General features: G+C 42.4%; 1 protein-coding gene across 9 annotated transcripts in view; it reads right to left on the reverse strand.

The window, feature by feature from the left end:
* The window catches only part of SIPA1L2 (signal induced proliferation associated 1 like 2), a 258,723-nt gene that overhangs the window by 152,586 nt on the left and 79,039 nt on the right, over positions 1-27,098 (reverse strand). For 8 of the 9 annotated variants that reach the window (XM_090044154.1, XM_090044128.1, XM_090044110.1 and 5 more), the window contains exon 3: positions 4,204-4,252. The exons of the other annotated variant lie outside the window; for it this stretch is intronic. In XM_090044154.1, the coding sequence (XP_089900280.1) occupies positions 4,204-4,207 (4 nt within the window). In that variant the 5' untranslated portion in view covers positions 4,208-4,252. The remainder of the gene's footprint in view (positions 1-4,203; positions 4,253-27,098) is intronic. 9 annotated transcript variants of the gene reach the window in all.

Here is a 27,098-nt window from a genome sequence, read left to right on the forward strand (position 1 = left end):
AATGAGAACAGGGTGAGAGACCGTGTCAAAAGCCTTCCGGAAGTCCAGGAAGACTATATCCACTGCTACCCCTGCATCTAATGATCTGGTGATCTGATCGTAAAAGGCCACCAGGTTGGTCTGACAGATCCTGCCACTGATGAACCCGTGCTGGTCGCCCCTCTGGACTCTTCCAAGCTTCCTAGCTTCTCCACATCCTTTCTGAATTGCAGAGCCCAGAACTGGATGTAATACTCCAAGTGTGGCCTCACCTCTATTAAGAGGTGTCTCAGAGTCATCACCAAGGATACAGGTTTTCTATTCGCCATGGAAAAATGCTCCTTTAAAAGGAAAAAAAATGCAGGAAACAGTGGGTTTTCTTTTGCAGGCTGGAACTGCTTCAGGCTGAGGGAAGAGGAAGGAGGGCAATCAGGAAGTGGGTGCCATGTGCTTGTGTGTACATGCAAATGGCAGCTAAGCAGCCTGGAGAGCAGTTTCTATAGCTCCCCACAGGTTGGTATGGGGCAGGGAGCGGAGAGGGGCAGAATAAAGCCCCCACAGTGAGAGAGGGAGTGAGACAGGGCTGGGAGAGCTTCCTAGCCAAGGTGATACGTGGGGCCTGGGTGAGAATGCATGGCCACGGCAGTCCACCTGGGGGAATGGAAGCAAGCCACAGGCAGCTCATCCAGGGGGCAGCACAAGGGGGTGGGGGGAAGCTCCCCCACTGTGCACAATCCCAGGGAGAGAGGGATGGGGGGCCTGGCCCTAGCCCCAGCAGCTGGGGGCTTCCCTTCAGCAGGAGGCCGCAGGTCGTGAGTAAGCGGCACCAACAAGTCTGGGGAGGGTTGTGGGCTGGGAACGAGGGGCACCTGGTGGGAGAGAGAGTAGAGGGCTATGGGTTGAGAGTGAGAGATACCAACAGGGATGGGGGGGACTGCAGGTTAGGAGCAAGGGGTACTAGTAGACCTGGGAGGATGGGAGGCTGTGGCTTGGGAGTGAGACACACTGGGGGGGGGGGGCTGTGGCTTGGGAGCAAGGGGCAACAGTGAGGCAGGGCACCAGCATATCAGGGCTGCTCAACACCACAAAGTGGGGGGTTGGAGGGTTGGGGGGGGGGGGGTGACAGCTGCAGTTATACCCGCATCCTGGTGAGCAAAGGGGGCAGGGACAGCTGTGATTTTTTATGATAAAAGAAAATCAAAATGCCAAAATATAAAGATATTTTGAATTTATTGTATGATAATAATTGAGGCACTGGTAGGCTTCTGAATTGCTTAAAGATTATACATAAAACATTGTGTTCAACTGATACCTATACACATATATACAGATATCTATATCTAGGTATCAGTTAAACGCAATACAGACACACACATGTAGTGGCATTTCTTTTTAATCATGGAAAAACATGGATTTGGTGGGGGGGGGGGGAGGGTTAATCAGAGAATTTGGGATTTTAATCAGAGAACCTGCTATTTTTAAACAGGGAAAATCAGGATCCCTGGACACCATTTTTTTTTTTTTTAATCTCAAAATTCTCTTTTGGTGCTGAGTTCTCCTGATTATTTTACATAATCCTTGTGGTTTTACTACTGGTTGCTTGTGCTTAAATATTAGTTATTCCATAAATTCATGATACAGGAACACCAAGAATGCTTTGTTTTGGAAGTGGGTCAGATGAATAAATTAACCTCCTAGTACGTTACTATTCCTTGTCTTTATATATATACTGTTCATACTCTCCTTTGTCGTGTTCATCTCCCATAAAAAGAAGAAAAACTTTTAAAAATTGCTTACATGCATACACCTCACTTAGTGATTGTGGCACTACCTTACTCATTTGTTCTCAACAAGGGTGCCATGAGCTACTCTTGGGGGTGCTGCAGGGTGCAAGGAGATCAACTCATCTCAGGGCAAGCTCACATTTGTCCCTGCTGGTCCCTGTGTGTGGAGTTAAGTGCTCACTCCTCTCCTGTTGTGCAAGAAGCTAAGCATAGGCATGTCTATGTCCAAAAAGGTAAATATCATGGTTTCCCCTGCTCACTGGGGGTGGGGGGGGCTAAGTGCTTGTTCCTCCTTCCCCTGCTTGTCCTACTCTGCCAGGAGTTAAGGTTGGAACAAATTAGATACTAAATTGGGGTGGTTCAAGTCACAAGAGTTATGGAGGGGTGCTGGATGCCAAAAAAACACTGATCTACCTACTACTGACTGCTTTTACTTGCACTAATAGACATTAAATTGAACAAAACTTATGTCTTCCAATGAATACTGCCAATACAAATCAACGTGTGTAATATCTCTTTCCTCAGATCTAAGCAACTCTCTTCCTCATACACAAATCATCTTCTGAGTAGTTTCCTTGATTTCCCCTTCTCCTCACCTTTGACTAAGTTTTAGAACCCCTGCCAAACACAGCCAAAAGATAAAAACTAAATGCCTACCCCAGCTGTTGTGCTCTGCCAATCCCTCCCATTAGGACTGCTGGATGTTATGCAAATATCTTAAGTTCCTTCCACAGAACTACAAAGACTTCCTTCTGAGCTCAATACAGCAGCTGGTTTGTTAGCCACAGTTTCAGTTCTTTAAAGTGGAACGTTTCCAAGTTTCCTAGGGACCTGGATATATGCCCAAAATGGTCCCGTGCCAGTAACACAGCAATGAATAAAAACTGTACTATTGGTCTATCCTGTCAAAAGGTGGCTGTTTAGTAACTCTGCCTCATGTCAGCCTCGATGGACAGAAATGAATTATCCAAGGGGCCTTTCTGTGATCATTCTGTTGTTGATCAAGAAAATGGAAATCTGCCCTTTATTACTATGTAATTTTAGCATTTTAAAAGGGATGCATAATTTTGATAAAAGCATTAATCTTTGCACTATTTATCAAGATTAAAATTCTGTAAGCCACAGGTCTCAGCCTCTCCTAATCTTAAAAAATTGGAAACAATTTGATAACGTAAGCAAGAATAACAGGCCAAAACTGATAGCAGACATTTGACTTGCATGCGACGGATTTTACACAGTGGTATGTATGTGTAACAGTCAAAAGAGTAACAGGAGTTTTAGTTTATTTCCAGTATGCAAGGAATAATATTTAAAGTAATATATTTATAGTGCAATTTTCCAGTGTTGTAGTGCATCAGCTGCTTCACAGGAAATTCAAGTTTGGAAGTAACTATAGTTTGTGACCCATGCTTCCAAGCCCAATGGAAGCAGGGGCATGTAAAGAAAATAAGCAAGATGGTCACCTTTCCTTTCAGAAACTCTATAGCAGATGATACAAGGAATAACACTAATGTTAGCCTGAGCTTCAGTGAAAGAATACTTAACCTTCTAAAATAAGATATTTTTTGAACAGATGCTCCTGTCACATGGAAAATAAAATCAACAACTTGATAATGTTGTAGGCATATTCTAAATTAAATTATTTCCATTTGTTGCTTCTGCTATTTTTTTTTTTAAATGACTGATACTAGGAAAATGTACATGGAAATAACTTGTTGCTGGAATTCATCTATTTCTACTGCCTAGTCATTAAAACCAGAGGCCAGAAGTTTCTATGTTGGGAACTTCCTAAATCCAAATTGTATGATTTTTCAGAAGCAAATTGTAGATTAGATTAAGTGCTCAGTGCTTCTGAAAACCAGGACACTTATTTAGGTATCCAAACCTAAGGATTTAGTTGTCTAACTCATCCAATTTGGCTTTATAATTCTGTCCATATTTGACTATAAGATCACACACCTTTCTACAGCAGTGGATTATGATGTCACACAGGAAATTACTACCCAAAGTCCAGAGCATGTAAAACATTGCAAGGAGCCTATTTTCACACAAATGTCTGTAGAAAATACAACATTTAAGATTAATTCTCTTTAAACAAAATGTTTTGCAAAGGCTTTCCGTGAGATATCAGTGAATCTTTAAGGCTAACACAAACTATAACTGAACCACTTACCCAGACTGCAGCTGCATAGAAATAGATGGGAAATAGTACAATGTACAAATTACAAGTCCAGTTTATGAAAAAATGGCTTAAATTATACATCAGATTTACAATAAAACTGTAACTACAGTAGAAATGGTTACTTTTCATACCAATCCTTCAGATTCATAATTAATATGCAAATTTTGGTAGGCAGCAGAAAAAATGGGATAAAACTCTCATTTTGATTAAAAGCAAATACATGAGTTTCTATATATTGAATATCTGCTGTACACTTACTCATCTGTGCTCTATTTCTTCATGTGTGAGGTCTTTGGTTGCAAGTGAACTGTAAGGCAGAAAATGAAAAAAGCTTGCTAAAATCATAATATTACTAGAAAATATTTACAAATCAGTTTATTATTCCAGTAAATACATTAAACCAAAGCTTAAATGATTTGAAAGAGTTTTAATTAAGCAACTATGATTATACACTAAACACAGGATTCGTCACACTGGTGTAAGTCAGTATCAATTCCTTTCATGTCAGTGTAGTTACATTAATACAAAGCAGATGTAAATGAGCAGGAAAAAAAATGAGAATGTTTGTACTTTTGAAAGAGACAGGACTGTCACTAAAGACCTAAATTTAAAAAACCCTAGATTTCCTTCTTAAAAAGGCACTTATATACTAGATTCCTTGACTGCTGAAGAACCCAGACAAGAAACTGATTAGCGAGTCCCACCTGCCAAGTATTATGATCATCCCTATTATTCAAAGATTCATTTTAACTAAATATGAAAGGGACACAAGAGTACAGTTCACAACTATTTTATTTTGTTATCTTTCCAAAGCATAACAAAGAGTATCTATCCTATACCCTTGGCACTTATTGATGGGGATTTTAAAAAAAAACAAACAAACCACACACACCTATATTTATTTTCTAAAATTTTTTTATGGAAACCAAAAAGATTGGAGCACTGACTTTCCTTTTACGGCAAGAAAAGGAAGGGGGAAAACAAACCATTTCTCCTACATTATTATTAACCAATAGTTTTCTTCAGAAGTTAAGCCTCTGAATCCTGGCAAATGAAGGTTACCCATCTGTAACCTAGAGTTGAAGACATAAGGACAGTACAGCCCGAGACAGTGAACTAAGTAGCAGTACCTATGGGACCACTCATGTCATTCCCTGGTATAGTGCCTCCCTCCTCTTAAGCTTAAATGTTTCGAGGGTGGGAAGACAAAGGCTGTGTGCAAACATTTATTTCTAGCATCGGTGTTTCCACTGCTAGAAATGATTCAGGGAAAGGGAGTAGTGCAAACATTTAATTTGCAACCACTTCCTCTTTCCTGCTCCTTAGCCTTCCCAAGACTGGGATGGTCCCAGTCTAGAGAAAGCATGGGCTGCTCCAATCCTCCAATTTCTGGGGAGGGTACTGGAGTAGTGGGGCAAAGCCTCCTCCTGCCCACTTCTCAGACCAGGGATTGCAGTCTGAAAACCAGACAGAGGGTTTTGCAGCTCTGCACCCTTTGGCCTGCTCCCAGTTCCCAGAGATTTGGGAGGCAAAGGGATTATGGCAGGGCAAGGAGCCAATCTTGGAGACACTCTCCCCTGGACTGATTCCTGGTGTATGGTCTGAGCTATCCTGCCCCTGCCATATATCTTGGCAGCAGGAGCAGCATTTAAAAGCTCAGGGGGCAAGAACTGAGCTGGGAAAGCTCTTCTTGGCCCACTTTCCAGCCCCTGGGGCTTTGTAATCCCTGCCCCTGATGCCCAGCTGATCGGGGGGGGGGGAGGAGGGAAGAACCAGCAGAAGTCGCAAAACCCCAGTATCTTCCTGGAACCAGGGACTGTCCAATTTGGGAAACAGGTAGAAAGTGGAGGCTCCTTGAGCAGGGGAGGGGAAGGAAGGGGTGGTGAGTAGCATGGCAAAGCCCCCAGCCCACTTTTCGCTCCAGGGACTTTGGTGTGAGAAGCAAGCAGGGGGCTTGTAGTACCACTGCCTCCACACAGCTCCTGGTACCCAGGACCAAAGCAGATGAAGTAGCAGGGCAAAAACCCCAGCCTACTTCTCACAGTTCCTTACATGCCAGGGTCCCCACTATCTGGAGAAGAGATGGCAACTGACCTCCTCTCTCTGGGAGAGGCAGAGACCAGAGAGAGCTCTATGGTTCCAGGAAGGAGTTAAACAGTGGGAAAGTATACAAATGTTCATTCTCCTGGGAGAAAATATCCTGGGAGTGACTTAACTCATTGCATTCAGCTTATTTTTTCTCCCACAACCACTATTTTTGGTTCAGAATAAACAGCATGAACACTTGTGGCTTCTCATGGGGAGAATTCTTCTGGTAGAAACCAGACATCGCAAAAAGAGCATAGCTTGCTGACTGCCTGAACAGGTCTCAACTTTGCTATGTAATGGTATAATAAAGAAACAAAAGCAGTCTAAGGGTACCGACAGATATAAGAAAAAAAAAAAATGGTGCCTTACCAAAAGAGGAAGCGCTTTAGTTTGACCTGGTTTGCCCAATGCCTGTATAGATCTGGTGCTTCAGCAGGCTTTTTTGACACTTATCTAACAGTTGATTGAATCAGCTTTATTAGATAAGTGTTATAAAGGCCTGCTGAAGCACCAGGTCTATACAGGCATTGGACAACCCAGGTCAAACTAATGCAATGCCTCTTCTGGGTATGCACTGTGCTCAGCACAGAGGCACGCAGAGTTTAAAAGAAAGCGTCGTTTTGGGGGGAGGAGGGGTTGACATTTGTAAGCAGCCTAAGATAGCATTTAAAAAAAAAGGAAAAGAAAAAAGAATTAGTTGACTCTAATATTATTATATAAACACTTAAATAGTTAGGATAATTACACAGTTATGTGGCATCACTTCAGGGCAGAGGTTGGCTAGATGCTTTAAGCATGTATTTTCCTTAATATGTTGGATTACTTTAAAGTCTCATCTTATCTCTAAATTTCCTCCATCTGCAATATCTATTTAGATGATAGCTACAGCATTCCCACAAATGTGATTACCCTTAAGTTAAACAAAATATGTTCAACTTTAACTCCAGTTTAGCTTTAATCAGGAAAAAAAGCATACTAACAACAATACCAATAAATGTTGCCATTACATATCAAATAATGACATATCCATGTCAAATCAACAGATAAGCTGAAAATCAATTTTATATAGCTTTTGAAGTATTCAAGGTATTTCAAGAGCTTTCTAAAGCACAATGTCAAAAGATGCCAGTGTGCTGCAAAATGTAGCAAAGCAAATGTCCTAAATCATAGAAAGTTAGGGTTCGAAGGGACTTCAGATGATCACCTAGTCCAATCCCCTGCTCAAAGCAGGACCATCCCCAACCACATCATCCTAATCAAGGCTTTGTCTAGCCAGGTCTTGAAAACCTCCAAGGATGGAAATTCCATGACCTCTCTGGGTAACCTGTTCCAATGCTTTACTACCCTCCTAGTGAGAAAGTTTTTCCTTTCATCTAACATGAACTTTCCTTGCTGCAACTTGAGACCATTGCTCTTTGTTCTGTCATCTGCTACCACTAACAACAGTCTAACAGAAATATTACCTTGTACACCACAACAATTAAAACCCTTTCTACTATGATAGGTGAGATTACTCAGACCAAAAGAAATCCATGCTGTCAGTCAAAAGTGAGCTTGTGAGTGTACTACAGAGTTTAACAGGAGTAGGTACCTCTCCAAAGCATTTTATAGAATAAAATATTATATCACATGCATTTCTCTAACTAAGGGTGGACAAAAATGCAGTCTGCATTCGGCCCACCAGGGCATTCTATCCAGCCCATGGGCCCCCTAAATATACATTTTCTAAATTTACCTGCTTCTGGCTGCCTGTCAAAGATGACAGGAGCCAGGGTCAGTAGGACTCAGGGGAAGCCAGCAGGAGCCAGCAACAAGGTCAGCCAGGCCCTGCCCCACCCCCCAACTGGAAAGCTCTGTCTGCCAGTTTTCGGGCTGCTTCACCACCACATGGCACCCAGCTGCATCACCAGACTGCAAGAACACAGGGTTCACGCTGGTACCCCAGGGCCAGGAGTGAGAGAGAGCAAGAGAATGCAAGGAAGAGTAAATGAGAGCGAGATTTCATAGGGCAAGTCCCACACGCACACCCCACCACACACATGCACCCACACTGCCATACACGCAGACCCCCACACCTCTTCACACACCCCAGCAACCCTACCCCCACACAGCTCCCACAAAACTGCATACCCACCCACACCCCATATATCTACATACACACCCACATGCTCCTTCACCCCACACTCACAAGCCCACACCCTCAGCCATACCCCACATACCAACACACTAACATCCCCCCACAAACCTATACCCATGTCCCCACCCCCCACAATATGTGAAAATAAGACTTCATTTAAGCTATTGTGCAATAACCTCTATGTTTCATCTGAATCAGGTAAGAAATGACAAAGTTGTAGGCGTTTTCATGATTCCCCATTATAGCCTATGGGTGAAACGGCGAAACAGCACTGAAACAGCAAAACAGCTTTGACAAAACAAGATGGAACAGTGCTTCGAAATGAAACAAAACAATGAAACGAAACACTATCCCTTCGAAACGGCAAAACAGAAGTCAAAATGAAATGGCGCTGTTTCACACAGACCTACTTCTTACCTGTGTCTGTCATCTCTTGGCTTTGGGAAAGAAACATCTCTTTGCTCTATGTGTACAGAACCTAGCACAATAAGGTCCTTATCAACTACTGGAGTTTCTATGCACAAGAGTAATATGTAGTAGTGTTGGGGTGATGTAGCCATGATCATCCAGGAAAAAATGTGAGAGGAAAGTAGTTTTGAGAGCGATATCTTCTGCTGGGCAAACAATATAGTTGGGATGGACATAGACAAACTTTTTTTTGAGTTCCACAGTACCTACACTTCCCTCAGGTCTCTAGAAGAGAACCACACACAGCAAAGCTAAACAGCAGATGGAACAAGGACTTGTGCAAAACTCCATAGGTAATTTCTTTTATATCCTGTTTTAATTTATCAGGTCACAAACAGACAAGAGAGATGCAGTAGAAACTTGGTAAGTGGAAAAGCAAAACTGTTCAGGAGGGTTGCTATCACCTGTAAAAGTGCAGAGATTACCAACTATCACTCAGATTACAATGGGCCAAGACATTATTGTCTGTGTTAAATCCCTGGTTCTTAGTGTCCAATAGGCTAATGAATTTTTGTTTTTAAATTCATTAGCCTATTCAAATTCATCTCTCGAAGGTGTTTTGTAAATTTTCCTTCAGCAAGAGAACTGCAAGATCAGACAGGAAATAGTTTTTCTATAGAATATTTCACTTCTTTTTCTACAAAGTCAAATCAACAGTCAAAGCATATCAAGATAAATAGGGAACTTTCATACAATACAAAACAACATTAGTCTCCTTTGGAAATTGAATGAGAAATGGGATCATACTACACCACATTCAAGCTACACTACATCAGTCTACTTGAGTAATGCAAGGATAGCAAGACGACTTGAGGAGGAAGGGGAAAAGCAAAGTCATCATAGCCTAAATTACTGATTGGCCTGATGATGAATCTTCATTCATTTAGAAGAGAGGATCATCCAAAATAAAACTGCAGTGTCTTCACCATCTTCAGTTAATCAATATCTACTGGATGTGCTCGTGTCCACAATATTTAATCCCCCGCAATATACTGAGATAGAGACTCACTGAACAAACCTAAAACGACATTTCTCACTTTCAAATGGAGATGCATGCAAATTAAAACATATTATTTTTTAACCAGCAGCATATTCACAGCATAACACAGCTGTTCTACAGTATCTGTAGACTAAAAAATCATCCTGAAATGTGCAACAAAATGAAGCACATTTCTTTTCATAAAAACATATGAAAGAACACATTCTAGCTTCTCCCAAAGCTAGTCACATCAGAAGTCATTATTTTAGTTGCATTTCTAGGTCAATGAACAAGATAGTTTTGAAATTCAAACAGATTGAGAACAATCTGTCCAACAGCAGGCATGGAGAAAACTTAACAGAGCACAGAACTTTTGAAATGATTCATATTGTCTCACAAAAACTAAAATTTCTCTGCATCATCAGATACTTTTATATATAATCTGAAAAAGTAATTTCAAGATTGTTCATTTATAATATCAAATGTCGCCTTTCATCAGTATTTCCAAATACAGGATCATAATCTTAAAGGATGCCCGAAATGCTAATTATTACACATGGGGTAAGGGGAGGAGATCTGATCAAATCAAAAGGAAAGACCTAGGGATCCTGGCAGGCTGCTCATGGCCATGCTCCCATTCAGAACACATATGGAAATTATGCCTGGTTAGGGGGAGGAAAAAACAAAAGAGCAAGGTAATTTTCTGCTTCTCCTTGATGTCATTGATTAGACTGGACAACACTGCTAGATTTTTTAAATCAGGTGGGAATTTCTCTCAAGACAAGACTGATACTGCATATGTGGGATTTTTCACTTTACTCTCAGAATCCTGGAGAGACATCTTTTAGGTTAATGAGTAAATACAGGCATTTGACAAGTTATACCTTTATAAAAGCAAGTTAGTAACTTTATTACAACTTGTAGTCACTGCCAGTGTAGGGAGGGACTCAAAGAAAAACAGGACTTGGGAGGACCCTATGGGCTGACCCTATTACCGTGGAAAAAGGAGATACCTTGGTCTGGAAAGACTTAAGGTACCCTTTCATCACACAGTCCCTCATTCCTTCTAGCAGGCATTGGGTAAAGACTGAAAGGTGGATTAAAACAAGTGAAAGGGAGAAGTAGAGGGGCAAGCACGAGTAGCAATCATTTGGCAGTGCACTGGACCCAAATAAATGTTTGGTATTTTGAACCGAGGGAGATTTGTCACCCTCCCCTAACATCAAAGTTAAAAACTGGATTGTCTGTTTGTACAGATGTATACTCTGTTATTTTACACATTGCAAGCACTAACAGAATTGGCTTAAGAATAGGAAAGAGCTAAAACTCTCACATCAATGATTGTTCAACCTTTTAAAACTCTACAATATTCCTTACATTACTGACTGGCCAGACTCAATTGTGCAACAAAAGCCTTCCTAAAGATACAATAACTATTGCTTTTTCTCTTCATGGTATTTGATTATTGCAAGTTGAACTCCTCCTTTCCCAATCCATTTCCCCCTCCCTCCCGCAAAAAAATCAAGTCAATTGCAACCAACACCTAGCCTCAAAAAAGTTACTAAAAGCCTCTCCCCTAGCAGACACAAACTTTCCCTTAGGGAATGGTATTGTAGATATCACAATATGACCTTCCTCTGCTTAAGTATTTCACTGCTCAACAAAGCATGGAACAGTGAAATTTCAAAGTATCACCACCTTCCAAGTTCACACCCACTGAAACGAGCATGCAGTTCCCAGCTCAGAACTATTGTTTCTGGCAATCTAAAACCCCAGGCAGGTGTTGTGGTCTGAGTAATATTCCCTCTGGGCTTGAAAGTTTCCTTTTTTTGTACCTCTGCATCTGATCAATAACGGATAGGGTTGGGCAAGCAGGTTTAGATTTAGAGGTGGGGCCCAGAACAGAGCTGCAACTCCAGAAGTAGCCAGCGTGTGGGGAGCCCACCCAAAGCCATAGCAGCCTGGGCCTGGACCACAGCAGCATCAGTAGCCAGAATACCATGATTCCTTGCCCTAACAGGTAGGACTCTTCTCTTACACTGTTCTCCAATGCTCGGCACAATACTGCCAACCCTGCCCCGTTAGCTATGCCTCTGCACCTAATAAAGGGATACTTTGGTGGACACAATAGAAATCTATCCAGCCTTCACGCCCACCTGTCCTCAAATCTCACACACTTTGGAGGAAAAAAATTCCCTAGCAGCTGGTCAAAGACTATGCAGGCTTACCTTGTGATAGAAACGGCAGAGAGGTGCACCAAGTGAGAACATTAATTCAAGAAGGACTTGACTTAGGGTTTTTATTCAGATAAAGGAGGTTTCAAAACATGATCAGAGTAATACAGAATACTTGTTAACAGCTCATAAAAGCCTTTCCAGGTTTCAACCAGTTAAAAGTGACAAGTACAAACCTCCCCCCACTCCTCCAGCAGCCTCTGCAACAGCTTCTTCATTTTTTCTAGCACTTCAACAAGATCATCCAGGTCATAGATACATTTGTTATTTAAGGACTGCCTTTATACTTCAAGGTATACATTTAGTTCAGAAACACTTCAATTTTGAAAAAAAAAAAAAAAAAAACCTGTAAAAGAGATAATATTTACCCCAACAAATGATGAAGCCACTTTCACAAAATGGTTTTATGCATCTTTGGATAAGCAATAGGGGTCCGTGAGGCAGGCCCTATTCACTTCGGATTCAGCCCAAATCCGAATCTGAAGATTTGATGCAGATTTGGCAAATCAGCAATTCTGACAGACACAGCTTTAAAAGTTTTGTCTACACACCTCAAGGTACCAGCGTGGCTCATGAACACTGCGATGCTGGGGCAGATGGACTGTCCCACAGGAATGCAGGGGGGTCCTCCATGTGCTTGGTGGTGAATCCAGAAGTGGACCACCTCCCCCAGACCCAGGAGGCACCAGTTGCCAAGCTGGGGGGTGGGGGGAGGCAGCACACTCCCCAGCAGACCCAGAAGTGGACCAGAAGTGCTTTTGGGTCTGCTGCCAAATCACACTGGGGACCCCCTGCACTCCTGTGGGACACTCCACGCGCCCCAGCATTGCAGCGTTCACGAGCCACCTGCTACCTAAAGGTATGCAGAAAAAACATTTAAGGCAGTGTCTACATACAAATCTCCGAATCTCTCCACATCGATTTGGAGGGTTCTGATTTGATTTAGAGAAATGAAAGGGTCCTCTGATTCAAGTCAGAGATTCGGCCACTGAATTGGGCTGAAGCTCTACCAAATCGAATCAGGGACTGAAGTTTCGTACAGCCCTAATAAGCAATAGTATTTCAATATCCAACAGGTTTTTACTTGCATCAGTAGCCCTACAACAATTTCTAATGTGTTATAAAGGGCAAAATTTCTTACACTATCGCTATTATTTTTTTAATCCATTTTGAAGCAACAACCCACAAGAATTCACAAAAGGCAATTCCATTTTTAATGGAACTACAATGAAGCTCAGACTAAAGCTTTTTAATCCACTCAACAAAAAGGTAAAACAATAAACCTATTTGACTGCTGAAGCAACCTATTCAAAGAAGTAAGTTTCAGATTCTGAAAATTATAGCATACCAGAATTGTTGAAATGCATATTTTTAATGACAAAGTGAAAAGTTCTTTTGTATTCTATTATCACTCTGTATTTCACAACAAGATGCTACTTTGGGCTCCATCAGGAAAAAGGAAGCCATCCACACTGGACTTGGAAATGTCAGACTAATCTCCATTATCCAAAATGCACAACACAGGATCTGAATACAATCCATAACTAGTTATGAGTATCTTAGAGTACCTAACTTCAGATCCATAAAATGTTTAAATAGTATGCCTCAACAGCTCCCCAGAACCAGCTTGGCCTCTGCAGTCTCTCTTCTCAGTACAGTACCTTTTTAGCTCTTGTTGCTTTCATATTAATGTTGAAACAAAAACAAAAGCCTTAAAGTCATAACCAGCAAATTTGCAGGCACAGGGCTGCATGCTTATTCCATCATTAGGCACTGTATACAACACATCTGAATAGGAACACGTTAATATACAACTGGACGGAATAGCCTGATGATTATGCTGAGGCCCCTGCTATCACAGGCAGCTATGTCCTTTCATCCATTGATCAAATTCTATGTTAAAAATAGGTAGGCTTCTGAATCCCCTTTTCTTATCAGAAGGTATACCTAAAGCTCACTCTAAAATAAAAAAACATAGAATCATAGGGCTGGAAGGGACCCGAAAGGATCATTGGGTCCAGCCCCTGCATGAGCAGGAAAGACATCTGGGGTCAAATGACCCCAGCCAAGTGACCATCCAATCTTCTCTTGAAGACCTCTAGGATAGATGATTGCACCACCTCCAGGGGGAGCTTGTTCCATAGTCTGAACACCCTAGTTGTAAAGAAGTTTTTCCTAATTTTCAGCCTGAAGCTATCTTCCAGGAGTCTGTGGCCATTGTTTCTAGTTTCCCCCCAGGGCGCCCTGGTGAAGAGTTGTTCACTGAGCCCCTGATGTATGCCTCTGATATAGCAGTAAGCCGCAATCAGCTCCCCTCTCAGTCTTCTTTCCTTTAGGCTGAGGAGTCCGAGATCCCTCAGCCTCTCCTGGTATGGCTTGCCATGCAAATCCCTGATCACATGAGTGGCTGTTCTCTGGACCCTCTCAAGCTTTACCATGTCCTTATTGGAGTGTGACACCCAGAACTAGACACAATACTCCAGCTGTGGCTGCACCAAGGTTGAGTAAAGCATAACTGTGGGCTCTGGACTTTGGGTGAGGTGGCATATATTTCTTTATAGACTTGCATTTGTCTCCTTTGCCCATAGGATCGCTCCCTTGAGGAGCAGCCACCCTTCCTGTAGCCCACAACCACTCTTCCTGGAGATGAACCAAAGTTATATACATTGTCATAATTGGGTTCCCTGTTCCCCTCTCCAGTTTTATGTGCAAATTAAAATCTAAAGCATAGATGAGGAATCATTTATGAAGATAACACAGCAAATTATAAAACAACAACATTTAATTTTAAAATTATGTACTTGTATATTTCATAATAGCATTTAAGTGATACAGCACTCTGTCTCTCTTCTGGGAAAAAAAAGTACAAAAGGAGTTAACCCATATACAAAGGAAAAGAGAGGAGAAAACGAACACTCATCCTTCTTTTATTTGCCCCGACTGAAATGCAGCTGGATGCAAACAGGGTTTCTGATTTGTCACTTGCCAATAAGAACGCCTCTGAAGTTGTAGTTGAAAATTGTTATAGGTAGTAATGGCAGTGGTTGGTCAAAGTAAAAAAGCTTTAAGAAATGGAAAGAGGAAACCTTACATTTCATTTTGATTGTTCTTTATGGAAACTGCTTTAGTTTGACCTTGGCTCCTTACTGACTGGTAGGAACTGTGAGGTAGCATAAACTGAGATATCACTGACCAGTTTTTTGTAGCCTGCAAAATGACTGGAGGTCCTGTGGTTTCAGATGCCAGCAAGTAATTTCTCACATAATTTTCCTTCAATTTAGAGAAAGGTATTACTCTGTTATAAAAGATTCTGATAATGCTGAGTAAGCTTAAAAATGTGTTACTACACACTGTTTTTAAATGAGCTCTTTTCTGAACACAGAAATTCATCTCCTTCCCTTTTGCCCTGCACCTTAGGTCTACTAGAATAAACGCAACAAAAATATACCTAGCCCACACAGGCACACTGCAATATGCAAGTCAAAAAAAAAACAAATTTAGCACCATACGTAGATTTCTAAGTAAATTAGAACTTAACCCTGCTCATACCTACCGAGTAGAATAGGTAACATCACCCCCAAATAATATGAACAGTACTGGCTTTCTTCCTATTTATTATACCATTCAGCAAGGTTAGATGTACAACAATAAGGATTCAGTTATTATTCAACTTCAAATAATTTTTAACATATACAAGAGCAAAGAGTAAACAAAGTATTGCCAATGAATATTTAGTGTTTGGTTTTTTTCAGTTCTGTAATCAAGTCAAAGTTCAGCCCAGGTTGATAGCAGTCAAAAGCCATTCCCATCTATCCAGTGCACATGATAGTTTATCTAGAATCAAATGGTTGTCTTAAGCAGCCAAACTTGTTTGATGTAGGTTTCTAAATCAAAATGTGCTGCAACTATTTTGGAAAAATTAAATTTCTGCATCCAAAATTACTCCAATAATAAAGTCTTTATAACCTTTTGTTCTTAACAAATGTTATCTTCCTTTTTGTGGCTCTTGTTCTGGAGATCTGCAACGTGCCACGATCACAGATCACCATTGAAATATCCTGCTGAGAATGTATGCTACACATTTTCTCTTAAACTAAGAGGCAAGAACCATCGTCAAAATTACAGTGCAAAAATACCCCCCCCTTTTTTTTTTTTTTTTTTTTAAAGAACCTCCCAGTTGGTTCAGCAACCTTCCTAAATTGAACACAAGTTAACGCTATATATAAACATGCATTTTCAATCAACATTTTGATCACCTTGATGAACAGAAATAAAAACACATTCAGGGCACATCTACAACCGCGTCCAGATGAGTGCAGTCATGTGGTATGTTGCACCACAGACACGTCTGCAGTGCCATATACCACACATGCAGTTGTTCTCTGCACTGCAAGGACAAAAAAAACCCAAAGGAGAAAAAAAGTAGAGCAGCACATATGGGGGCAGTGCCACTCAAAACCAGAACCAGGCCAGTTGGAGCCACGCTGTGGTTGCCAGCCAGGCTCCGAGCAGCAGAATCACCACTGGGAGGCTCCCAGGACCCAAGGTAAGGATGCTAGGGCCAGCACGGTGGGGGGGCCTACCACTCATGGGGAAACTTGCTGTGTGCCAGAGCGCATGTAGCCAGGGACAACTAATGGTGGTTCAAGGTAAGCCACCGCTCGGGAAACAATGTCCACACCACATATGGACACAGCCTACATAGTTAACCTGGTGGTTATAGGTACTAACTTACTGCTCCATAATCAGCACTACTGTGCACTGTGCATTAGAGCTGGCACACACTTTTTTGTGACACTAATGCATGGCTATCACATGTATATATCATCATCTCTCCAACCAATTCTGTTACTGTGAATAGGCAAAAGATGGGGAAGTTTTGTTCAAACCACAAAATTTATTAAAAGTATTTAAGTAAATTGCCTGCTTTGTGAAACTGAGTGAGGAAGAACAGCCAAGCTTGAAGACACACCATCAAGTGAGAAAGGAAGCAAGTTATCAAAACAGACAAAATAAGAATTTGTATTTTAGGTGTACCTGAACAACATCCACATCAATGTGAAATAATACTGAGAGGATGGGGCGTGTAAAAATACAGCCCGAGCGCCAGATCTGGCCCACAGAGAAATTTTGCCTGGCCCACAGAGGGTCCCTCTACCCTGTCCTACACAGGCACAAAAGGCTGTGGTGCATGCAGCTAGTTCTGCCATGCTCAAGCATGTAGCAGGACTGGGGTAGGGTGGCAGCAGGACACTATTTCCTGGCAAGCCCAGCAACGGTTCCTTCTGGCTACTGCTGCTGGACCTAGTACCCCTGCCCAGGTACCCCAGCCTGTCCAACCCGCACCCACCGGCAGGGGCAGGACCCACTTGGGCAAGGCACACAGCACTGTGCAATGGGCACAGGTTCCATGGGCACGGGATCATGGCTCTGCCTTAGGCCCTGGCCCTACTTGGTTACTATCCCACAACCCTGCCCTGTGACCCCAGCCTCACCTACCCGTCCCACTCCTGAACACCACTCCCCATGCACTTGCAGCCCCTTCCCGTACAGGGAGTTTTTGCACATTGCTATGCAAGGTGAGGGGTTGCTGACACAGCCTGCAACAGCTCAACAAAACATCTTGTGTGGCCTGTGGGCCCAAATAATCTGGGACAAGGTCAAGTGATAGGAAGTATGAATTAGGCTTGGTATCAGCCGGTGCCAACATTAATACAAATGCAGGTTAATCTAGAAGTTGCTGTCTTGCTCTCCTCTTGGGACAACATGCTCTTAATTAATGTAGCTTAACAGGATGTTAAACTTGACTTATGAAGCTTTGATCCTTACATAAATTACTTCAAACTAGACAGCATGATGACCAGACCCAAATATTTCATATACTACAATAACAATGCACTATACTGAGTTACGAGCTCTGCAAAGGAAATCTATTTCTGAATCTAATACTTGGGTTTGATTTAGCGTAATATTTTCAGTTATCCAGAGGTAGACAAATGGTTCATCATTCAGACAGACTGTATGCTTCTGGAACTGTTCTTACTTGGTGATAGTGTCTCCCCTTTAGCACTGCATATTCTTATTACAGAGATATTTCTTCAGAAGCAAATCTGAGAAAAGGACAATTGGTCTTGGAGATTTTTATTACTATATAAAAATGTGAGGACCAACACATTTAAGGTTTGAGTCCAAGTACATAATGTTTATTTTTTCCCCCCGTTCTAGTTTGTCTAGGACAATTCACATCTTAAAAAATATCTGGGCTCTTGGGCCCAACTGCACTATGTAACCATTAAATCCTGGGATTTACCTTAATAGAATGAGAAAGACAACACTGCTTTTCTTTTAATGAAGAAACTTCATTAAAAAGGTATTTGAAGAGTAATGCCAAGTCAGTTTATATTTTGAAAATTGCCACAAATCTCAGAAGTTTAAAAATCAGTAGATTTGTTTTCTCTTGGCTTCTAGCATGTTTCCAAGGCAGGTAAACTTACATGTGAATCATTCACTTAATCATTTTAATTCCATTTTTAGACCAGAAATGAAATAAATAAGCTAAATAAGTGGACAATTAGGGAAGTTTAAAAGGCAGTCAGCCATACATAAAGACTACTGGAATTTCTATTTGCTGGAAAATGTTAAAATTACAGCACAGATGACAGTCTTTTCTAAGAAAAAGGGCACAGGGTGAAATATTCAGAAGGTCACTGAACATAACTGTCATGAGTGAAATTGGTCTTTTGCATGCAGATAACTTAATCTGAAGAAGTATTCATAAATCTGAAATATGCATGTTTCCACTGGAAAGTGCAATGTGTTGCTTCAAGCTCCAGAAATGTCAGCTTCTTTCAGGCCAAGGCCAATGCAAACAAAACTGCTGCACACATTCAGCACCACATTCCCAAAAACAGGTGCTTAAGCTGCACTGGCATAAGGTACATGCACATCAATTAAGCATATGCATACCATATTTGCATAAACAAATGGGTATCTAGAGTTATAATTACCTGTCTGGCCACTGGCACATGTCGATGCTAGTTTTACACAAGCAATGAGTGCATGGACAATTTCAGTACCCATGCTGAATGTAATCTTTAAACTGTAACATTTGTTGGTAACTTCTCACTCATTCACCATATTCTTTGATTGTTCTAGTACACAGGCTTAGGTTTAAATGAACTGATTTCCTTGCTATGCAGTGCTGTATTCTGAAGAAGAATTTCCTCTTTAAAAAAGGTAAATGTCTAAAGATGCAGCCTAAATTTTCAGTCAACATTACAAAATTTGAATGTATGCAAAGAAGGTATACTTCTTTTTCTTCTTTGCCTCTGGAGTATATGTTAAAACAACTCCACAACTCTCCAAAACAGAACTGATAAATGTAGACTCACTAGTTAACCATTTAAAGCAGAGGTAGGCAAAATGGTGGATCCTGCCAACAGCTGGATTCCATTTCCTAGCAACCCATGCCTGCAGTGCTGTGGCCAGTTTCCATGAAGGCTCCAGGAGTGGCAGCACTGTGACAGCATGGGCCAGGGTTTCCATGGAGACCAGCCCCAGCAGTACTGACAAAGGATGCAGCTGAGCATGGAGCTGCTTTGACTCTGGGACTGGGATCTTGAAGGGGTGATAGTGTGGTCAGAAGCTGAAGGCAGAGTCACGATCTGCTGCTGACACACCCCTGCGCAGGGCGTGTGGGCAGCGGTTGCAGCTCTGCCCCTGCTCTGGACCATGCTGTCATCACCACAAGATCCCAGCCCTGGAGCAGCTCCCCACCCAGCTGCAGACCCTGCCAGTGCGGCTGGGGCTGGTCTCCATGGAAGCCACTACTCCTGGGGTCTCCATGGAAACCAGCTGCAGGGACATGGACAGGGGCTACCAGGAAATGGAGTCCAGTGCTGGCCTGATCCAGTCTGTGGGCCGGACTTTGCCCCACCCTAATTTATAGCCCTATTCTCAAAATAAAAGGTTTTCTATTCATTTCACCTAGACTACGCTAATGGCTAGTGGAGGCTACCAGCTTAGGATTTATATAACTGTAGCTGACTGCTTTGAAGATGAAGAAAATGAACTAAAACTATAAAGGACTCAAAACCAGGATAGCTAGCTTAAAAAGAAGGTCATACCATTTATCACTGTCTTTAAATTTGTGGACCCAGCTGCATTTACTATTCAGAATGTCAAGTCTTTATTGCAGAAATAAGCACTTCACCAATCCCCACAATCTGTTCTGGCTCCATACAGCATCTTTTTATCAGGTCATTTCTTTCATTTTGTTATTTCTGTTTCTTTTAAGTCAGCTCACTTGTTCATATTTATTGAGGAAAAAGTATGCATAGTCCTTTACACGGTTTTCCCTTAGCCTAACTTTTAATGTTTTAACATCTGAATTGAGTTTTATTTTGCAGGCACTCGTCCTTGTAACCTTTTATCTAATAGCACTTGTTTTTTATTCTGCTTCATTCTTCAGCTTTGCCCTATTTTTCCCTTTCAATGCGTTTTCCTCTGTGTGCCTTCTACCTTTCCTACACTGTTTCCTTCTATATCTTGATTTCTCCTCTTTTTTTCTCCAGGATTATCTGATGGTATCTCCTATTAGCTGTTTTTTGTTCTATTCAGGTTCATTACTTTGGCATTCAAGCACTACTCAGCAGTGATTAAACCAAACAGTTAGCATCCATCATATGTAGCTCTTCCTTCCTCCCTCTCCCCCCCTCCGGCAGGGAACGGAAATGAAGTTATGCAATTTTGTTGTTAAAGGATGTATGCCAAGTTACATGTATAGTTATATATCATAGCACATCACCTCTCCTCAAACGCCAGAAAAAACAAACTGGGGCCTAGGATGTTTCCTGAAAGTCGACAAGTTTTGGCTATTCCAAACAACAGCCAGAAGGACACTCCAAAACCTGAAGACCTTTAGATATACCTTTAGTATATCAACATATACTATTTTTATCACTACTTATCCTATACTAGAACTGAAGTAGATTGTTAGTATAAATGAGGCAACTTCAAATGTTATTTCCAGGTTACATGTTAAACTGCAGCCAACCAACCTATTAACATCAGAAACATGGAGCATGATAGTCCTGCCAGTTTCAGTACTTTTTTTTAATTAGGAATTATCTAAATGAATTTGATTGGTGATCTCCCTTCTATTCCAAAATAGGATATGCCAATACGTAGTGGTAGTTTTAAGCATTTCACGGAGTTCCTGAACAATTATTAGGGTGACAAAACTGCCTGAATCATCTTGAAGTTTAGGCAATGAAAGCACTATGGAAACACCTAGAAATGCATGTCAAAGTCACCTTAAACACAGATCACTAAAAGATCTTGAGAACAGCTCTGCAACCCAGAGCAGGAAGATATGGCAAGGGACAATGCTCAGCAGCAGGATATGAAGCAGAGCTCCACAAACAGTTCACCTACCAAAGAAGATTAAAGGGACTGGGATAAGTGTATGGAAGGGAAGGACAAAAGGAAGTGCCATTCTGGCTCTCCAGTGGTATGTGACGTGTGGAGCTAACTGTACCCAGACTGCTTTTTCCCCATGTTGCAACCAAAAAAGCCCAGAAACATGTGACGAGGAAGAATTTTTTCTCCTACTGTTTCTAGGTATCCTTTTTCTCCCTCACTGCAGCCCTCCACTTTCTCTGGAAACATCAGGTATTGGCTGCATCTGCCACTAGGGAGTTTGGCCAAGGTGTACCAATCCAGCTGAAACTAAAACCTGGAGGGAGGGTCATATCCAGAGGATCTTGCCCCTAGGGGTCAAACTGTATAGCACAGGGGTTGTCAACCAGGGGTACACATACCACCTAGGTGGTATGCATGGGTGGGCAGGTATGGAGTGCCACCACCCACCACTCTGTGCCCCTGCCTTCCAGGAGCAGGGCTGGGGAGGGGGCAAGTGAGGGCAACAGCGGCCCTCTGTAGGCCACACAGCCACTGCCAGCCAGCTGGATGGAGGGAGGGGGCAGGGTAGTTTACATGCGACAGGGCACATGCTTCCCCATGCCTCCCTCAGAGCTGTGTGCAACAGCAGGGAGCTGCTCTTGCCCTCCTCAACCCATCCCCCATGCCTCCAGACAAGCCATCTGTGGCTCCATCCTGCTCCTGGCCCCAGGGTCACATTCATAAAACCTGGCTGGACAGCATCTGCCCCTGCCCCGCTCCCTCCCTCACTGTGGGGACCTCAGTCTGCCAACCCCCACACCCCTTTCCCATAAGCCTTCCCCCCCCCCAAAGAATTACTGGCAGGATGCTGCTCTCCAAGCTGTTAGGCTGCATTCCTGGGCATTGTGCATGCTGCAGCTGGCAAGCACGCATGTGGCATTTATCAGTGACACTGTCAGCTATACCAGCCAAAAAAAGCTGATTGCTGATATTGTTAGTTTTCACTTTATCTGTGCTTATCAGATATGTGACCAATATATCGGTATACCTCTACCTTCTCTAACTCCTTCCAGCCCTTCTTTTCATGTCCATGACATACAATTGAGGTAAAAGTGATAAAAATCCATGTCAATAGGGGGAAAAAGTTAACTACTCTTTACACAAGTAGCTAATGAATACAAAAGGCTCACTTTAAAAGATCATATGCAAATGCCATATTACATTACCACCTCTTTCTGGAAAACTAAGTTTTTATAAGGAAATGATCTGCTAGCTGGAGTTTTCTTTTCCTGGCTGAGCCACTTGACAATAGCTTTGAACAATACAAAGTAGTTCTCTTTTTCTACTGAAGACAAGTCCTCCACTGATCGAAGTAAAGCACGGCTATCTCCATACTTTCTTTCACTAACACTCTTAGTGAAAGAACAATACAGAAAAAGAAAAGCCTATCAGCCAGCGATTCAACCCACTTCACTACTTTAATAATCATCATTTCAGAGCTCCCAAAATATTGCAAGTCTAAGGCTAAGTATTTCTTGTAACCACTAAATGGATGATGGCGCGAACTGCACAGATAGTTACAAGGGACAACAGACCCGATTCCAAATCTGTGATCTCCTTTGGAGAATGTCAGATTAAAAAAAATAAGGCCCAAATCAACAAATAAAATAGAGATGACAGAACCCCTGGTGCAAGACATGAAAGCTGATATCATAGGAAAAACAGGAACATGGCAAAACAGTATACAGCCAAGCCTGGAATACAAGATATGAGGTATATAAGTGATTTAAGGTGGGAGGAAGGGACAAAAATAAGAGGCAGCAGGGTAGCATTGTGCAGCAGTGAAGTGGTTAACTGTAAAAAATGAAGCACAGTGGGAGAGAGAAAAGAGAACCTGTTTGGATGAAAATCACTCTAGTAGCAAAATATTAACACTAGGAGAGTGCCAGGGAATACCTATGATATAGGTAGTGGTTTGATCTTTAAGTTTGTGGGGAAAAAAGCAAGAAAGAGTAATTAGTGGGCATGTCTACATGAGACACTTACTGTGGAATAGAATAATTAGCTCTGCAATAAATATTGTGCATCTACACATGTGCTATTAGGCTGAAGTAAACTAATTTACCCCACAGCTGTAAATGTCTGAGTTTATTTACTCTGCAGCAGCGCGCATGTACTATGCTTCAGCTGGCTAAGGCATTAAGGTGCTTCAGAGCGGGCCCTGCCAGCTAGTCCCACACTGAAACATCCTTGTGCCCCAGCCAGCCCCTCTGTAGCACATTTAGCCAAGGGGAGCAGCCCCAGGCCGGCAGGTTGACCCCTGCCAGCTGGGGCTGCTCTGACCCAGAACAGCATGCTGTGGTCCCAGGCACACATTCAAATGGTGCACCTGGGAGCGATAAGCTCCAGAGTTTTTTGTTTCGCATTAATTATCAATTGCATGTGTAGACACCCCCAATAAGCGATTTTAAATACAGTACATTTCTGAGTATAACTGTACAGTGAGTGCAACTGTAACATGTATAGACTGAAAAATAAATTACAAATTCTCTGAGCCAACATTATGGAATGCACTTTTAAGCTGAGTTTTAGTAAGTAGCAAGGATTATATAGAAGACTTGTATCATGTCATGTTTGGTTGGTCAGTTTATTTCTATACATTTCATTGGGGGCAAGGGGCTGGACTCGATCTCCCATGGTCCCTTCCAGCCCTAACATCTATGAAATCTATTAAATCATTTTTAATTGTAGAACAGACAAACTAGGTCTATAAAACTAAGATTTTAAAATTTCTAAGAGACAAACTTTGAGGGAAAAAAACTGGACTGAAAAGCTCACAGCTCTGATGCCAGAAAAGGCTTGGGAATTTCATTAAGCTGAAAGTGCAAATGCTCATTAAAGCTTGTGTCCCAGCCAGGAGTAAAAACAGGAAAGGGGGAGGGGGTTGGTTACAGACCTACTGGGATGAGCAAGCATCTCAAACAAGATATTAAGAACATAAAAGACAATCAACAAGAAAAGAAAAGGGACTGATCAGAAAGGAGAGCTGTTTCAAAAAAGGTAGAAGGTGCAGAAACAAAAATCAGAATGGCCAAGAGTAGCCTAGTTGAGCTAGATCTCATAAAGAGCACTAAAACAAAAAGTTGTTCTGATACACAAGCAGACAAACAAGGAAGGTAGGAATGTTCCCAGAAACCACAAAGAAGTGTCAGACAGAGGTTGTCTTCTTCTGTACCATGAAGAAGAATTTGCTTCTTCAGTTCCTCTGGGCATATTTCACTTAAATCCCTTGCCCTTGCAGGGCTCATTGACAGTACTTTGGCTCCTCTTGCTCTTTTCCTGGAGCACAGAGCAATTTTTGAAGCTCATCTTCTTGCAGTAAAAGTCTTAACCATGTTATATGGCACCTGACTGACACTTAGTGGTTTGTAGTAAGCTGAGGGAGCCAAAATAGATGTCATTGTGGCTCCAACATCAATTATATGGTCGCCTGTGATTGCAAAGAACTGGACTCAACAAATGACAGAACAGCTAAATTCTAGATAATAATTTTATCACAAACTTAATGTTAGTGGTTGCAAACTGGTGTGCAGCTCCTTGAAGAACTTTTCTGTTCCAGGCCAAAAATTGTCTAATAGCTTCTTCTACCAGGAAGTTGCTACCCTGTTGCCCTATGTTAACTTAGTTACACTTTTTAAATCATTGGGTGATACAGCTGAGCCTTTGTTCACTGCCTACCCAACTGCCTAAGCCAGAGAAGCTCAGTTAAGTACATTTTTAATTTAATGTATAGTTTAAGGTTACCAGAGGTACTAGAACTGAATTAAAATTATCTTTCTGATTAGAAAAGAAAAATTCCAGCCTGAAGAAAAACAGCTGTCATCTGTTTATTAGAGAGACTGCTAAGCCGCTCTGTTCAAGTTTAGCATTCATGTTTTACTTTAATGAATGATAATTCTTTAAACTGAACAATAATTTCTTTATTAATAGTTTCAATTAAATAAACAAACATCAGTATCAATATATACCTCCCAGACAGCCTAGAAAACCAGATACCTTTCATACAACAAATGAAATGAAATTTCTTTGATATGCAATCAATAGCGCTGAAAATCATAAATCAGTATGTGCTAAAATGCTTGAAATATGCCAGGTAAATACATCATGCGAGATGACAGGCAGGTAACAGTTAGATAGAACAAAAAATAGTTAACAGACTGTGCTTAAGCTCAACAAGACTAGCATTATTTCCACTGAACATTATGCAACCCCTACTGACAGCTCTGTGAATAGGGAAATGCTACCCATTAACATCAAAATTCTGAGTCTTTTAGAGAAAAGCAGCTTTGTGGAAAATAGGAGAACTAAAGTAGCAGTGCAGAAAAGATTATCCAGAGCAGAAAGAAAGTACAATGCAGAAGTATCTTCCAAGCCCAAGACATTCTCACAAAAGGCTAAGTCAGAGAAACTATCAACTACAGGGATACAAGTTTTCTATTATTTTGAAGTTCTCTCTCTTCATGAATACATTTTAGGATTTTATTAAGGGGGAAAAAAGCAGGCTGCACATTTAGATGTACAGCTTGCTTGCTTTATAAACTGACTAAATCAAAAAGTGTGCGCTTTCCTTTATCTGTGTTGTGGTATCAGCCCACGGGTTTAAATTAGGATCTCGTTATTGTATAATGTAAAAATATACAAAAGTAGGTTTAATTCCCTATCCTGCAGAACTTTCATTGCAGTTCACCAAGACAGAAGTGTGACAAAGGGAAAAGAGGAGAAAAAAAACCCTAATTAAAAAAAGGTCACATGGTTCTACACCGGGGTGGGCAAAATATGACCCATGGACTGGCCCACCAGGCCATGCTATCCAGCCTGTGGGGCCCCTAAAAACTGTATCTTCCCCTGGCTCCTGTCAAAGATGACAGGAGGCTAGCAGTGGCTTCTGGCTTGGGACCGTGGGGATGTTTGTGCTGGCTCCGGAGCAGAAAATTCAGGTAAGAGGGAGGGAGGCAGGGGAGCACCGCAGGAGATCGCCCCCATCCTCAGGGCCAGGCCGGCTCCCAGCTATGTGGCTGAGCAGGGGGAGGAGGCGAGTGGAGTGCAGAGCATACACCATTGTCCCACGACCAGCAGCAGTGCAGGTTGTGGGCTAGCAGGGATCCATGGAGCCCGACTGGGCTGCCGGCAGGGAAGAGGGGACCTGGCCAACAGCTTGGCAGCTTTGGGCCAGCTGCGGTGCACCTTGGCCTCCTGCTCCTTCCTGCCAGGCAAGGCGGAGTGACCCCTGCAGCACCCCTTGGCATGGAGGAGGACAACGAGGTGGGCTCAGCTGCCACCGCCTTCATCTCATCACTGTGCTCGCGGCAGTGCTCATGGTGCTGCTTGTGGGGGCAGCTGCTGCTGCTACCATGCCTGACTGTCGTGCTCTGCCTCCCCACACAGCTGCCACCACTGGCCCCATACCCACCACTGTTCCTGGTTGCCACAGGCACCTCAGCCTGATGCAGGGATGGCACCGAGTGCAAGTGCCCACAAGGCAAGAGGTGTTTGAGCTCACAGCAGGGATGCAGCTGTGGTAGCAGCAGCAGGAGCAGCCTGGTGTCATTGCATGGCAGACAGGTGTGGCAGGAAAACCACAGCAGCAGTGGCTGCTTCAAGTGGCACCACGAGCATGGCAATAAGTGCAAGGCGGAGGCAGCTGAGCCCGCCTCGTCCACCACAGCTGCCGCAACCATGCTGGCGGTGCCGAGGTGTACCACAGGGGCCGCTCCACCTCACTCCTGAGGCAGTGCTCAGCTGCCACTGGGCAAAGCTGGGCTAGCCCCACTGCTTCCACATCCCT

Source organism: Crocodylus siamensis, chromosome 1 (genome assembly GCF_052110815.1).
Source record: "Crocodylus siamensis isolate JL-2025a chromosome 1, ASM5211081v1, whole genome shotgun sequence".
Classification (NCBI taxonomy): domain Eukaryota; kingdom Metazoa; phylum Chordata; order Crocodylia; family Crocodylidae; genus Crocodylus; species Crocodylus siamensis.